This window comes from Diabrotica virgifera, chromosome 8, assembly GCF_917563875.1.
Source record: "Diabrotica virgifera virgifera chromosome 8, PGI_DIABVI_V3a".
NCBI lineage: Eukaryota > Metazoa > Arthropoda > Insecta > Coleoptera > Chrysomelidae > Diabrotica > Diabrotica virgifera.
In genome coordinates this window covers 29,363,272-29,380,864 of record NC_065450.1, presented here as the reverse complement: position 1 = coordinate 29,380,864, position 17,593 = coordinate 29,363,272, and the positions used below count along the sequence as shown (strand labels likewise).

At 32.6% G+C, this 17,593-nt stretch overlaps 1 protein-coding gene across 1 annotated transcript in view; it reads left to right on the top strand.

Moving 5' to 3' along the window:
- The window catches only part of LOC114336298 (uncharacterized), a 233,738-nt gene that overhangs the window by 41,802 nt on the left and 174,343 nt on the right, over positions 1 to 17,593 (top strand). The window contains exon 3 of the mRNA XM_050659806.1: positions 13,861 to 14,138. Within this exon, the coding sequence (XP_050515763.1) occupies positions 13,861 to 14,138 (278 nt within the window). The remainder of the gene's footprint in view (positions 1 to 13,860; positions 14,139 to 17,593) is intronic.

Below are 17,593 nucleotides of genomic sequence, written 5' to 3'. Positions count from 1 at the left end.
ATCATTTGATCTTCGCTCGAAAACGATAACCGATGGAGCGTGTGCGTTGTGTGCTTCGAAAATTCTTGCGTCCGATTTATGCGACGAACACGTCCACACTAGCACAATTTTAATACAACTAAAAATTTTATATTCACCATTGGCGTGCATACAGGGTATATGACCGGGTTATATGACCTGTATGCACGCCAATGGTGAATAAAAAATAAATAATTGTACGTAGAAAAATGCGTAATAACTACCTCTTAAAACTCACCAAATTTCATTTGCATATCTCAACCTGTTTAAAGCAATAAATAAATCGTCAGTGTGTAAGAAAAAAATTCAACATCCCGTATCTCGAAAACGAAGCATTTGCAGACATATGTTCATAAATCAAACGGTCATTATTTTTTCATGCAGAATTACCCCTCAAAGTTTGTCGCGCTTTTTTAGAAACACCCCGTATTGATGAAGAACATGGCTAGTTGTCAAAGTACCAAACTTTTTCATTATCCAACATAAATGAATGAGTCATAAAGCGGAATGCTAAGAAAGTTTATGGCTACAATTGAGTTTTAATTTCAATATTTTTTAAATGCTAGAATATTCCACATGGTGTTCCGAACTTTGAGGAAAAAACACAGTATTATTGTTACACCCGGTATATAATGACATTTACATGTTTAGCAACAATATTACTACATCGAGATTCTTAAAGAATAAGGCTATAACATACTAAAAGAATAACTAAAATCGGACAACAAGTTTAGGAGATTCGAGACATCAAAAATGACCCATTTTTTTGGCCAGGAGTGTATAATAAAGAATGACGGTACAGAGCCCAATTTGAGAAATATATTAGTATGTGGAAATTACTCTGTAATTAAATACAATATTGAAAAATCGAGCCTGTACCGCCATTAAGAAGAACAAAATAATAAACTTTCTTCAAATAAACTTTTTTATCCCATGCCTAGATTTTGTGTCATTTTGGATCTACTAAAATTTTTTATTTCTAACAAGAAATCGAACATATTATAACTAATAACTAATTAGGCAACATAGAGTAAAGTTTTAGGAGGATCTTTTATTCTAAAAATATTTTCAATAGTTTAACAAAATGGGAAAAGTTAATCAAACGAAAAATATAGTAAAACCTTCCAAGAAAAAGTCCATTAAAAACCGTGCCAAAATTATGCGAACATGGAAATTATGAACTAAATAAAACACAGCTTTTGTTTCGATTCACAACGAAATGATTATTTATTATTATTATTTCGTGCAAATACCTATGTTAACATAAAATTTTCACCCATTTTGGTTTATTTTTATAAATACTTATTTATAAAAATAATAACAAAATTGTTTTCTATTACTTCCATTTAGCGCGCCTATGAGCAGTGTAATTGTCAAAATATTGATCTTAGATAATGTCAAAGATTACCACTGTTGCCAAAGTTTCGCAGACCTTACGAAAAAAGGTATGATACTTTATCCCGAAGTTATATTGATGACGCGCTACTGTTTGCTCTTAACACTATTTAGTTAGAATATCCTAACATGTGTAAAATTTTTGTCAAGTTCGAACAAAAAATATTAGAAGGTGTTAAAACAATGTGCTAAAATCATTTGAGAATATTTGTAATAAAACACTCTGTATTACAGTAAGGAGGAATATTTTATTTAAGTGTTTAGGTTAAATCTTCGTATTTTGTGCTACGGTTTTTCCAGTTATTATATGTAACTGGAATTCTTAATGAAACACCCTGTATATTTATTCCCATTTTGACTACATTCAATCAAATAAACACTTATCTTGTATCATTTCTTCATTGTCTTAGTAATAAGAGTAAGTAGTTTTCAAGTTATTTGCGTTTTAATGAGAACTAAAGGTTCGTCGCAAATTTTTACCAGTGAGGACGCGGGGCTCAAATCATTTTTGATCTTCGCTCGAAAACAATAACCGGTGGAGCGTGTGCGTTGTGTTGAATTCTTGCGTCCGATTTATGCGACGAACACGTCCACACTAGCACAATTTACTTCGAGCAACCAAATATTTGTGACGAACAGCTTGTTCGACGCAAATTTTTACCAATGTGGACGCGCCATAATGGATTCAATAAGATTATGTATTTTGAACACATTAATCCATTATGGAATCCATTATCTTTAAATGCAAATAACTTCAAAACTACTTACATAAGTCGAATTTACCCTACATGATAAATGGTAAGCAACTGACTAATTGTAAGCAACTTTTGTTCAATAATTTTTGAGGTATTTGCAAGTGTAATTGTTTATTTTTCAACAAAAAAAAAAAAAAACACGAACATGAATTAAATATTATCGAAAAAATATTTTTAGCAAAAATGTAGTTTATAAAAAAACGGTGTATTCATGAAGTCTATCGACAAAGTAAAACCAAAGTTGTAGCTCATGAAAAATGGTTATTATTCGTCCAAATCTGAATAGAATATTTCAACGTGAAATAACGAAAGAATGAAACACTTTTCGTGAAAAACTCATTAAAACTTTTTTAAATGTTAAAAATTGTAATTTTTAATTTTTATAAAAGTTTCTAGCACCAAAACTAAGCGAGTTACGCCTAAAATAAAGTTGGCTCCTATCTTTGGTAAAAGAAATCGTGAAAATCGCCCCCTATTTAGCACCCAAAATAAAATTAATCACTAGCGCTTTACAATTTACTTTATATAATATATATGTATTGTTTATATATGATCTGTAAGTTTGACCGCTTCAAAGTTCTTATTCTTAAAAAATTTGATTTTATAGTAGAAAACGTTTTTTTATTTTGGAAAAATGTCTTTTTTCAAAATAACTTAAAAAGTATTAGTGATACAAAAAATCTTATAGAGTAAAGAAACGTATGTTTTGCTTTTATAAATATTATGGTTCTATTTTTTTTTCTATTTCCTTTAAGGAAAAATTCTATTTCTGTTTCCTTTAAGGCAAAAATTGGTTAAGATATTATTTCCTTTAAGGCAAACATTGGTTTAGATATGGCTCTTTAAAATTTGCATACACTCGTGATTAGTGACGCGTTCAAGCCCTTTCAACTTGAACCCTTTCAAAAATAAGCACTTTGATTCAGGTGAATAGGCACGGTGAAACTTACAGGTCATATAAGAAAAGTTAAGTAATTCGTAAAGCGGTAATGATTAATTTCATTTGGGGTGCTAAATAGGGGGAGATTTTAAGGATTTTTTGTAAGAGGTTCACTTTTGCAGTTTTGAGCTTAACTCGCTTAGTTTTGCTGCTAGAAACTTTTATAAAAAATAAAAATAAAGCTTTTTTAAACACTTTAAATTAGTTTCAATGAGTTTTTCCCGATAAGTGCTTAATTTTTTGGTTATTTCACGTTGAAATATTCGATTTGGAATTCGACGAATAAAAACAATTTTTCATTTGCTTTTACAGGGTCGATAGACATAATTTATTTCATTTTTTTATAAGCCAAATTTTTGCTAAGAATATTTTTTTCGATCAAGTACTTACTTTTTGAGTTATTTGCGAAAAACCGCCTGAAAACGTGGTTTTATTGTTGAACAATAAACATTTTCACTCGCAAATAACTTGAAAAGTATTGACTTGACCACTTCGGTGGTGACACTGAAAATTACACGGTATCTCCGTGTTTCACGTTCATTTACTGGGCTATAACACATATAGACCGGGAGATATTATACAGAAGTTCAGCCACGATTTTTTAAGTCCTGCCTTTTGCAATAGTGGAAGGGTAGACGAGGTACTTACAATTTGTGGAAATATCCACAAATTTCCTGTGACATTTTCCTGTAAAAATTAGATTTTCCCAAAAAATTAAAATAGGGTTTTGCGATGAATTTCTAAGTCCTGCCATATCCGTAGAATGACAGAATACTATGGATTTTATGAAGAAAATTTTTTGGGCAAGAGGGTTGCAAACTGGCTAACGGAGTATATATGTATACAAACATGTAAGGAAAATAATGAAATTTTCATGATTTTCTGGGTCCTGCCAATTAAATAAATTAAACATATTTATTTCAAAATGATCAAAAAAATGTTGGCATGACGTCTCCAACTGTTTAAGTATACTTGTCCCTTGGAAAATTATGCACAAAATTTTTACCCTGATTCCGTGATTTTCTGAGTCCTGCCTTTAAAAAGTTATAATACTCTGATGCAATCAATACTTTTTCGGTACTCGGCAGGAAGGTTAAACGGTTCTTGTAAGATGGCAGGAGTCCTAGATTTGTAAGAAAATTCGTGAAAAATTCCACGATGTTCTGAGTCATGCCATTTTGCATATTGTTTCAAGAATCTTAATATAAGTCTATTTACAAAGAGGCAGGATGTTTTTATAGTTATTTCGTATACAGGGTGGGGCATTAGTGTGACAAAGTCCAATTACTCGTTTCTCGTAAGAGATACAAAAAAAGTTATTTAGGTAAAACGTGGGGGAAAGAGAGGATCATAATTTAAAAATATTTTCTAATATACAGGGCTACACGTATTGACACGGTGACGCAAACTTATGTTTTTTTTAATGGAACACCCTGTATATAATTTTACGATTCCTAAGATAATTTTAAGACAATTTAACACAATTCACATAATCCAAAAAGTTTCTTAAGGGAGCTGGAGCTCTTTGAAGATGGCGCCTTGTAATTAGATTTTTTTATCTCCAGAACGCTTTCTTTTCGATAGACAAAAACTGGTCCGCCTTTTTATCTTCCAGAGATAAATCGATTCCATCAATTGCGAATCTCTAGTACCGGTCATAGGAGTCCGTTCTGGGTAGGGCAACGGTTATTTTATCGCATAACTTTTTTGTCTTTAACTTTTAAGCATTTTTGACACTTATTATTAAATTGTGAGGTATTCTAGTATTAAACGGTACTCTTGCTTTAAGTTGGTAGGATGCACCGTTTTCTAGAAAAATCAATTTCAAAATTTTTCGTATTTTGAATTTAAGAAAAATTTGAAAAAATAAAAAACGGTGTATTTACCGACTTAAAGCAAGAGTAACTTTTAGTACTAGAATACCTCATAAAATTTAATACTCTACTGTCAAAAATGCTTAACAATTAAAGCAAGTTATGAGATTTCGTTGATCTACCCAAGACGGACGCCTATGAGAAATTGACAAAATATTCATATCTGGAAGAGAAATAAACGTACCAGTTTTCGTTTTTCTAAATAGTTTTTTTTTTATTTTTTTTTCTAATTCAAAAACCGAAAAATTTTTCAAATCAATTTTTCTAGAACACGGCGTATCCTACCGAGTTAAAGCAAGAGTACCTTTTAGTACAAGAATATCCCATACCCCATAGTTTAATAATCCAGTGTCAAAAATGCTTAAAAGGTAAACACAGAAAAGTTATGCGATAAAATATCCGTTTCCCTACCCTAAAAGGACGCCTATGACCGGTACTAAAATTGACAAATGATGGAATCGATTTATCTCTGGAAGATAAATAGGTGTACCACTTTTCGTTTTTCTAAATATGTAGAAGTGTTCTGGAGCTATTTAAAAAAAAAACTAATTAGAATACGCCATCTTTAAAGAGCTCTAGTTTCCTTGGGAAGCATTTTCGGACGAGGTGAATTGAGTTAAATTTTCTTAAAATTATCTGAGGAATCTCCGGGCTTCGATTGTTAGAAGAGTTTTTGGACACTCTGTATAATAGGTACAATCCCTACTTTAACCAATTAATTGTAAAATTATAGATTTTCTTCCTATTACTTTTATTACGTTTACTTAGATAAAAAATATGATCTAATCCAGCGATACTCAACCTTTTTCTTTTCTGGGCCACATAGTAGCCATTGCAACAGCTTGCGGGCCGCAATCAAGGTGAAGTAGTATACAGTGTGTTTCATTGTGAAACGGGAATACTTAAACGGTGAATAGAGGTAAATGATGCGGTTCTAGACATACTAAATTTATTGCCCCACCGATTTTTATAACTGAGTTAAAGGGTGTTTTACCGATTTTGGCCATTTTTTCTGGACCCATAACTTTAGAACAGCCTTGTATATTTTTTTGAGATTTGGTACACATATGTCACATTTAGAACCCAAACTACCCAACTACTATATAATTATAAATTCATTGTGACCTTGAAACAATATCCTGCGTATTGAAATTTTCAAAACCCGTTTGCACATTTGAAAAGAGCACAAAAACTAATTTTAATGGTTCGCTTCTATTTTTTGTGCAGAAAATTTAATGACTTTAATTTTGAAATTATGTCAGAATTTTTAAGAACTCGAACTTGATACTGGAACTTTCAAAACAAAAATTTCGATATAATTTCAAAATTAATGTCATTAAATTGTCTGCGCAAAAAATTGAAGCGAGCAATTAAACTTAGTTTTTGTGCTCTTTTTAAATGTGCTAACGAATTTTGAAAATTTCAATATGCAGGGTGTTGTTTCAAAGTCACAATTATTTAATTTTTTTTGGTTACTCCGGACCTGAATTTTTCTTGTGATTACTAAATGCGAGTCGTTGCAATGAAGTAAATAAGTATTGCTTATTTTTAAAATAGGTATTTGTTCACTAACTTTAATAATTTATTATTAAAAGTTAATAATGAGATCAGATTTCTTAAACATTTCAATATAATTTCAAAATTAAAGACATTGAATTGTCTGCCTCACGCACAAACACGCCTCAAACACATCGGCACACTATCAAATAATTTGAAAAACACGTGAAATTTAACAAATAATTTGATCGTTTACAGGGCCCTTTAGTTAGCCTTCGGGCCTCATAAAAATGCAAGAGGGCCGCATGCGGCCCGCGGGCCGCAGGCTTAGTATCACTGAATCGCTTAAAATAAATAGTGATTCAATAAAATTGTGTTTTGACTAGGAGAGTTTTGGCGTAGTTCTGATTTCTTTCATTATATATGGATTTTGGGCTGCTGAATCCGAACATGAGGTTTGCGGACAAAATTTCTTGCCGGAACATTGAAAAAATCGCGAAAAAAGCGAAAAATTTCAGCTTTTTTCCGCTTTTTTGCTCAAATCTCAAAAACTCTTAACTTTTACTAAATGGTCTGTTAACAGAAATTAAAGTACTTAAAATTATATACAAATATCACTATTTACTTTTTTCTTCAGTCGAACCGTTCGGTCTAAAGTACTAGTTGAAAATTGACAATTTTTAACGGTCTCGGCAAAACCCACTTTTTACATTCCAAAACTTTATTTTTTATTAGAATGCTATCATTTGATAAATTTCTCCTAGTTTTCTGTACAAATAATAAATGTTAGTTCATAGGTATGGTATGTCTCTCGTGACAGATTCTATGAGTCCATTCCGTCCTAAGAGGCCGGGAATGTCTCTGCTTTTCCCTTAGAGGCACAGAAGATCAGGAACAGAAGGAGTCACAGTTTCAGTTGGTGTGAACATTTCCTTCGGATCTGTTATCTTGATTTCTTATAAACCTTGAGGTTTTGTCCTTTTAAAATGGATTAGTTGAACAGCTCCCTGGCTTTCATAAACCTCAGGCGCCGGTTTCTTTTTTATTCGAGGAATAGACTGCTTAGGAGCTACTACATATTTTGGTGCAATACAAGAAATGCCACATATGACGTGAAAAGTGTGGTATTCGTCGATTTTATGTACGTTAAAATCAGCGTTATCGTACACCTGCTGTGTAAAGCACGGCAGGTCAATTTTCTGAGGATCGCCTGCGAATGCTGACACTTCTAGGCGAACAGCTTCTGTATAGAATGAACAAAACCCCAAAGAGGAAACTACATCAACCTATTTTATTGAGACGTACTTTTTTAGAGAAAACGGCCAACCCTGCAAGGAATGGTGAGACCAACTATCTGGGCCTTACTGCCGCTACAAGACTTTGAGCAAGCGCGTTGCTTATCTGGAAGTGTCAGCAACCGCAGGCGATCCACAGAAAATTGAGCAGCCGTGCTTTACACAACAGGTGTACGAAAACCCTGATTTTAACCCTTTCTATGCCAGGCCTAAATTTGCATGTTGGTCCCTCAATCCTAAAGGTTTTTTCATGCTTAGAGTCCCATTGCCTTATATATACATCGCATATAAATAAAAAATAAATGACAAAAACATATTTTTTAATGAGTTTTCTTTAACCAACTTAAACGATTTCTTTTCAAAAGTACTCATCAGAAAACAAAACCAACTTGAAAAAAATGTAACCAACTTAAAAAAAATAATGTCATGTAAATTAACATTAAAAGTTTTCTTTTGTGTGGTACTCCTCAAGACATGACACTACGCAAAGTCCGACTCCGCATCCCGCACACATATATCTCGATTCGCTTCTTTTTTCTGGTCTTTTCTGTGGATAAAAACGCTTCACCTTCTAGCAGCTACCTATAAGCGTTGCCACCAGTGCTACAATAATATAGCACATATCTAAAATATGTGAACAAATATATACGGCAATGGGTGCGCATGACCTGGCTTAGGTGCCAACATTTTGAGGCGTTGGAAACAATAATCTAACATTTTCGGACATATTTCTACGGCATTTGGACACCAATGAGTCTAGAATTTTATAAGCAACGCATATTTTCGGCTTTGGTAAATTGAGACCATAACACCTGCAATGTATATATACGGCGGCTGGGAATACAGACCCACTTTTTCAAAGCCTATATATGCAGCGTTGGGACAGAAAGGGTTAACGTACATATAATCGACGGATACCAAATTTTTTACGTCATGGGTGGCATTTCTTGTATTGCACCAAAACATGCAATAGCTCCTAACAATCCATTCGTCGGCTAAAATCTAAACCCGCACCTGAGGTTGATGTAAGTTAGAGAGCTGTTCAACTAATACATTTTGAAAGGACAAAACCTCAAGGTTTATCAGAAATCAAGATAATTGACCCGAAGGGAATGTTCACACCAACTGAAACTGTGACTCCATCTGTGCCTGATCTACTGTGGCTCTAAGGGAAAAGCAGAGATATTCTAGGTATTTTAGGACGAATGGATTCATGGAAGCTGTGAGAAGAGACATACCATATGCATATTATAAACTAACATTTATTATTTGTACAGAAAACTAGGAGAGATTTATCAAATGACAGCATTCTAATAAGAAATGTCTATTAAGCCAGATCATCCATTTCATAAGTCCATATTTGGAATAGTTTCATATTTTTTGCTAATTTTTTGCTAATTTATTACCACAAAAACAAATTTTTTGCTCCAACCCTAACCGAGAAACAATGGTTGATGTAGCTTAATATTATGTCACATCATCGATAGCCATATCTCGCGAACCTAAAGAGCTAGAAAATCGTACGACGCGGCATATTTTTTTGCTAATTTATTGCTGTCGATCTGCATATGCAACATACCCCAAAACCACCCCTGCTTCCCTTACAGCTAAACAACACCCCCAAAAAACAACGAAAAATCTTGAAAAATGATTTTTGTGATATAGTTGACGGTTGATATTTAATTGCTAATTTTTTGCTGTGATTAGCCGTAAAAAACAAATTTTTTGCTCCACGCCTAACCGAGAAACAATGGTTGATGTAGCTTAATATTATGTCACATCATCGATAGCCATATCTCGCGAACCTAAAGAGCTAGAAAATCGTACGACGCGGCATATTTTTTTGCTAATTTATTGCTGTCGATCTGCATATGCAACATACCCCAAAACCACCCCTGCTTCCCTTACAGCTAAACAACACCCCCAAAAAACAACGAAAAATCTTGAAAAATGATTTTTGTGATATAGTTGACGGTTGATATTTAATTGCTAATTTTTTGCTGTCATTAGCCGTAAAAAACAAATTTTTTGCTCCACCCCTAACCGAGAAACAATGGTTGATGTAGCTTAATATTATGTCACATCATCGATAGCCATATCTCGCGAACCTAAAGAGCTAGAAAATCGTACGACGCGGCATATTTTTTTGCTAATTTATTGCTGTCGATCTGCATATGCAAGATACCCCAAAACCACCCCTGCTTCCCTTACAGCTAAACAACACCCCCAAGAAACAACGAAAAATCTTGAAAAATGATTTTTGTGATATAGTTGACGGTTGATATTTAATTTTTAATTTTTTGCTGTCATTAGCCGTAAAAAACAAATTTTTTGCTCCACCCCTAACCGAGAAACAATGGTTGATGTAGCTTAATATTATGTCACATCATCGATAGCCATATCTCGCGAACCTAAAGAGCTAGAAAATCGTACGACGCGGCATATTTTTTTGCTAATTTATTGCTGTCGATCTGCATATGCAACATACCCCAAAACCACTCCTGCTTCCTTTACAGCTAAACAACATCCCCAAAAAACAACGAAAAATCCTAAAAAATGATTCTCATGATATGGTTGACAGTTGATGTTCAATAACAAATTTTTTTCTATGATAAGTTCTATCGATCCAAAGCATATTTTAAATGTTTTTTAATGATACTTATGCACGTATTATAAAAATTGAGTTATCCATCGCATTTTTTCGGTATGTCAAAAAAAAAGTGTTTCATTTTTTGTATATTACATTTTCTGTTATATGTATCTCGAAAACTGCTCGATGGATTTTAATGATCCTCATCTCTTTTTATTTTGTTAAACGTGCAAAAATATGAATTTTTCATTTTACCATATCAATGTATATCGAACCATATCTCCGAGATTTATCGATCGATTTTTGACTATTATTAAATATAAGTCACTTCGATACCACTCCGGCTACACTCATAAAAAAAGTAGTTACCGATCTTAGAAAAAGCGTTCTTGAACGAAGAAAGGCTGTTTTCTAGAGCCAAGAGTAAAATAAATTACAACCAAGAATTTTTTTTCAATACATTCTTATGAAGAATTAGTTCTTGGCTATAGTTTATTTTACTCTTTGCTGTAGAAAACAGCCTTTCTTCGTTCAAGAACGCTTTTTTCTAAGATCGGTAACTACTTTTTTTATGAGTGTAGCCGGAGTGGTATCGAAGTGACTTATATTTAATAATAGTCAAAAATCGATCGATAAATCTCGGAGATATGGTTCGATATACATTGATATGGTAAAATGAAAAATTCATATTTTTGCACGTTTAACAAAATAAAAAGAGATGAGGATCATTAAAATCCATCGAGCAGTTTTCGAGATATAACAGAAAATGTAATAAACAAAAAATGAAACACTTTTTTTTTGACATACCGAAAAAATGCGATGGATAACTCAATTTTTATAATACGTGCATAAGTATCATTAAAAAACATTTAAAATAAGCTTTGGATCGATAGAACTTATCATAGAAAAAAATTTGTTATTGAACATCAACTGTCAACCATATCATGAGAATCATTTTTTAGGATTTTTCGTTGTTTTTTGGGGGTGTTGTTTAGCTGTAAGGGAAGCAGGGGTGGTTTTGGGATATGTTGCATATGCAGATCGACAGCAATAAATTAGCAAAAAAATATGCCGCGTCGTACGATTTTCTAGCTCTTTAGGTTCGCGAGATATGGCTATCGATGATGTGACATAATATTAAGCTACATCAACCATTGTTTCTCGGTTAGGGGTGGAGCAAAAATTTTGTTTTTACGGCTAATGACAGCAAAAAATTAGCAATTAAATATCAACCGTCAACTATATCACAAAAATCATTTTTCAAGATTTTTCGTTGTTTTTTGGGGGTGTTGTTTAGCTGTAAGGGAAGCAGGGGTGGTTTTGGGATATGTTGCATATGCAGATCGACAGCAATAAATTAGCAAAAAAATATGCCGCGTCGTACGATTTTCTAGCTCTTTAGGTTCGCGAGATATGGCTATCGATGATGTGACATAATATTAAGCTACATCAACCATTGTTTCTCGGTTAGGGGTGGAGCAAAAAATTTGTTTTTTACGGCTAATGACAGCAAAAAATTAGTAATTAAATATCAACCGTCAACTATATCACAAAAATCATTTTTCAAGATTTTTCGTTGTTTTTTGGGGGTGTTGTTTAGCTGTAAGGGAAGCAGGGGTGGTTTTGGGGTATGTTGAATATGCAGATCGACAGCAATAAATTAGCAAAAAAATATGCCGCGTCGTACGATTTTCTAGCTCTTTAGGTTCGCGAGGTATGGCTATCGATGATGTGACATAATATTAAGCTACATCAACCATTGTTTCTCGGTTAGGGGTGGAGCAAAAAATTTGTTTTTGTGGTAATAAATTAGCAAAAAATTAGCAAAAAAATATGAAACTATTCCAAATATGGACTTATGAAATGGATGATCTGGCTTAATAGACATTAATAAGAACTAATGTTTTGAAATGTAAAAAGTGGGTTTTGCCGAGACTGTTAAAAATTGGCAATTTTCAACTTGCACTTTAGACCGAACGGTTCGTCTGAAAAAAAAAGTAGATAGTGATGATTGTAGATAATTTTAAGTACTTTAATTTCTGTTAGCAGACCATTTACTAAAACTTAATAATAGTTTTCGAGGATTGAGCAAAACAACGAAAAAAGCTGAAATTTTTTGATTTTCTCGCGATTTTTTCAATGTTCCGGCAAGAAATTTTGTCCGCAAACCTCATATTCGCATTCAGCAGAACAAAATCCATATATAATGAAAGAAATCAGAACTACCCCAAAATTTTCCCACTAGGGAGCTCGTAGAGTACAAATTCACTGAATCATAGGTTACAGTTTGGTATTAGATTTGAAAGGTGTGTAAAAATCCGAGACATTACTTAGGAAAATAATATTTAATACCGTACGATCCTTTTAACGATATAAAAATTAATTTTTATGTATTAAATATCTTTGCGGTTATCCTGTCACGTTGTAAACGGTTTTAGATTAGTGTTTTTTAAGCATACTTGACATGGCATGACTCAGAAAATTGTGGTGATATAAATATGTTTGTATAACAACCTGCAATAATTTTACTGACTTAAAATTTTATTTTTATACACGAAATAACTACACGACCATCCTGCCTCTTTGTAAATAGCTTTATATTAACATTCTTGAGATATGCCCAAAATGGCATGACAGAAAATTGTGTAACTTTCCACGAATTTTCTTACACATTTTTAACTATGTGTAGTAAAAAAGGTGTAACTAAACATCCTGCCATTTTGAATAATGTCTACTTAAATTATTTATTTTATAATAAAATTTATTTTATGACTCGGTCATTTATTTTTATATTATGAAAATCACGGAACCAGGTTGAAGATTTTCCACAGAATTTTCCAAGGAACAAGTACAGTTAAACATTAGGAGACGTCATGCCAACATATTTTTCGATCATTTTCAAATAATTATGTTTAATTTATTAAGTTGGCAGGACTCAGAAAATTAGAAAATTTCATTATTTTCATTACATGTTCGTATATCCATATACAACTCTTAGTCCTTTTGCAACCCTCCTGCCCAAAAAATTTTCTCCATAAAATTGATAGTATCTTGTCATTCTATGGGTATGGCAGGACTCAAAATTCATCGCAACTTCACATTTTTTCCTCGTGGAAAATCTACTTTTCCCAGGAAAATGTCACAGGAAATCCGTCGATTTTTCCATAAATTGTAAGTACCTTTTCTAACCTTCCAGTATTGCAAAGGGCAGGACTTAGAAAATCGTGGTTGAAGTTCTGTTAATATCTCCCGGTTTAATATAAGTTTTTGTTACACAAGTCGCATTTAGTGATTTTTAAAGGGGCCTTACTTCCAATTCTGCGGGGGGGGGGGTTCCGACAGAGTTTGTTACGCCACTGGTCAATTCTTAATGAAACACCCTGTATCTGTATATTCATTCCCATTTTGACTACATTCAATCAAATAAACACTTGTCTCATTTGTCTTAGAATAAAATGAACAGATAAATGAACTAAACATATTTATCAATTTTTAGGTTGGAGAAATGCGTCGCTTGACACATCTTCAGAAAACCTAATAACAACTCGAAGTTTGGACGTTCGATGGCCCACAGCCAAATTATCCATCGATGCTGAGAATCTCCAGACATATCCCGAACATTCTGTAAAGGCATTTATCGAATATCCTGACGTAAAATGCGCCGCCCTAGAAGACCCAAACGCTCCAGAGTTCTTTTTAGAATTGCATTTCTGCGGAGACTCCGGCAATTCTGTTATGACATGCAAAATAAATTCCCGACAAAATATTACGCAGGTTAGACATTTTATATTATATCGTAGAGTTACTGCTTAAATTGCAGGAAATAGTCTGGGAGCCAGATATAACGAGCGATCCACAATTATTGGGATCAAAGCTGGCCGTGCAAAAATTACGTATGTCTTATTTTAATCTGAATTTATATCATTGGTTTATCAATTAATTTTGATTAATATTAAAAAACATAAAAAATCATTCAAAACCTTTTAACACAGAACTTTAATCAAAAATAAAAAGAATTAACAAAATTATAATTAACAATAATAAATAAAATCAAACAAGATGCTGTATACAAGTATACAGTGCGCTGGAATAAGTATAACCCCCCTTAATAACTTACTTATTTTTAGCACATAAGCAAAACGCTTGGACAGGTCGATTTTTAAAATAATCATAGTATATTATAGCATCAATGTTTCGAACTTTACGCAGGAACTTTCAGGTGACCGGCATAACTTTGATTTTTGAAGTTATACTTCTTTAGGCTCGATTGAGAGTGAATTTTTATTATACTGCGCGCATGAGCACACAGACAGTATGGACTTAGTTGCTAAATCTTTCAATTTACGTAGATATTTATTAGCGCAAATAAGGTGCAAAATGAATATATTAGTATTTTTAGTAAATATATTTATTTTAGTAAATATATTTAGTAAATATATTATAATTTTTGTCTTTTTGGATTTGTCTTCCTCGGGAGTAAGATAATAAGTATTATTAAAATATTTTTATTTTATACTTCACTTGATCTATTTGTCACCGTGATTGTAATGTCCGAGAAGCGATGTAAACACAGCCGTGGTAGGTCATTGGTAGAGCATTCGACTAGAAATCGAAAGGTCCCTCGTTCAAATACTGACAATTCATATTCCTTTTTTTATTTTTGTTATTGTTTTAATAAAAAAAATTGAAAGTGGTAAGTATTAAAATTAGTTTAATATTTAAATAAAATGCAAATAATCTGTTTAAAGTATATTTATTTCAAGTATATTCAAATGGGAAATAAGCCACAATTTTACCTAAAAATTATTTTATTAACGTTTCGACGCCCAAGTCGGGTGTCGTCAAAATACAAAATCATTTTTAGGTAAAATTGTGGCTTATTTCCCATTTGAATATACTTGATTATAAAAATGCCACAAGAAAATAGCTTCAGAACAACATATATTTATTTCGATGAAATCATATAATAGAAGAAGTATAACTTCTTAGGTGCGTACAAAGTACACACACATTCTATTTTTTAAATGTAACACCTTATTTAAAAGCTTTTGAAATACTGATTACAAAAATGTATAATACTTTAATCCTGTTTGAGAGCGTAGCGTAGGCGCAAAATTTCGGTCGAATTCTTTCTAAATACAATCATTTTTTTCGAATCCTGAAAAAACTAATAAATATTTTGGAAAAATTTAAACGCAGAATGAAATATTACACTATGATCGATAGTCGAAAGTCCTTGCGAACTTCTATAATGTTTATTTTAATAAGTCACAGGGGTGCAAAAAGAGAAAATTTAGTCTGATTCTTAATTTCAAATATATCATTTGAAAGAAACTTTTTGTTTATTTTAAGGGACTGTCACCCCTCGGTAATAATGTAATCTTTCATTTTGCGTTTAAATTTTTCAAGAATACTTATTAGTTTTCTCAGGATTCGACAAAAGACATGCGTTTAAAAAGAGTTCGACCGAAATTTGGCGCCTACGCTCTGTAGCCTACGAAATAGACATGCACTGTATAGCTATCTCTGTCGTTCAGAGCCACCTATGGTGACAACAATTTTGGATCATACGTTATTATAGGTCACCGAAGCCCTTTTAATTCTGATGGGTCCACCCAAGTTTTTTAAATGTCTAAATCGTAGGTTAACTCAGACTTCTTGAGGGAAAGTGGACCTATATTATTTATTTTGCCAATCTTTCGCTTGTACCTACTAGCAACATTTGTATTGTCTACCAACAACTTTAAATGCACTCATGTTTATTTATTCACTGCTTAAAACTAAATAAAGTGGTTTAAGTACTTCTACTACTAAAAACTACACAAAATCTACAACAAAATGTTGGGAAAATACAACTAAAAAACTGTTAATGGTAAAAAACTAAGAAACATGTGGAACAAATAATATAAACAAACACAATGTTTGACAGTTTGCCTCCCAGCGTTTTCATAAACGTCAAAATCTTGGAATGCCCTATATCAGTGGTTCTCAATCTGTGGTACATATGTACCACTGTTGGTATATATTATTAACGGTGGTATGCAAAACGCAAAAACACAGCAAAAATCAGCACCATTATTGCAGTTAAGCGTATTGTACACTGTTAGGTGGTACAAAAAAAAATAAAAAGTATTTTATGGTACATAACTCAAGAAGGTTGAGAACTACTGCCCTATAGGGTTTATACAGTTTTCCAATCGTAAGTAACATGGACATAGTTAGTTATTTAGCATTTTTATAGGACGTTATAGAACATTTAGCCATTGTTTTTGTCTCAGATAATAACTTATTTTTAGGCGTTTTATGTTTTTGTCTCTCAGATGATAAATTCTTTAGTTGCTTTATGCTTAAAATGTAGCATTGATGGTAACCGATAAAACTGAATTTTATCGTGAATATTTCGTATTTTACACTCCAAAACACAACAGCAATGAGGGATATTATCTTTTTAAATTAATTTTTCTAGTGAAAATGTTAAATTAATCCTTGTACAAAAAAAAATTACAAAGAAACGCAACTAAAATGATCTAAAACACATTAAGAACTGATAGAATAGGTAACACGTAGGTTTCCCTCCCGGCTGCATATTGATTTAATTTTGACAGCATGTTGGAATGGCCTAACGCGTTCTTCCTAACCTAGTTTTATTAGGTTCTTTATCTCTTCCTCTCCTTCTTTGGTTTCTTGGCCTCCACCTACTTGGGTATTTGGACACCTCAAAAAGTTTCTGTTTACCGTGGAAAACACTTCTCGAAGTGTTATTGTTTGATCGTTTAATTTCAATGTCACTAGAGTCCTCTTCAGTAATTGTAGCTCCAAGGTAGATAAACCTGCGAATATTTCTCCAAGCTCAAAATATTCCTTTTGAGTTCTTCTATTACTACTGTTAATAAAAATTAATTTTTATTGTTCAAATTTGTTAAAAACCTTTATAAACAAATTAATTTATAATTTTTTTTAGAAAATTGCAACTTTAAATGGGTATACCTATAATAAAAATAAAAATAAAGTAATGTAACAAATTTTGTTTAAAAGTTTTTAAACTAAAAAAAACTAAGTTTTCAGTATGGTAGGATGTAGAATAACATTTTTGGATGTTGTTTTATGTGCTTATAGATTGAAAACTTAATTTTTTGATAGCAGTTGCCGCTACGGCATCCCTGCCATTTCGTTCGTTGCAATCCGTGACTGCACGCCGGGGTTTGTCCTAGTTGGGTCAGAGAGAGCAG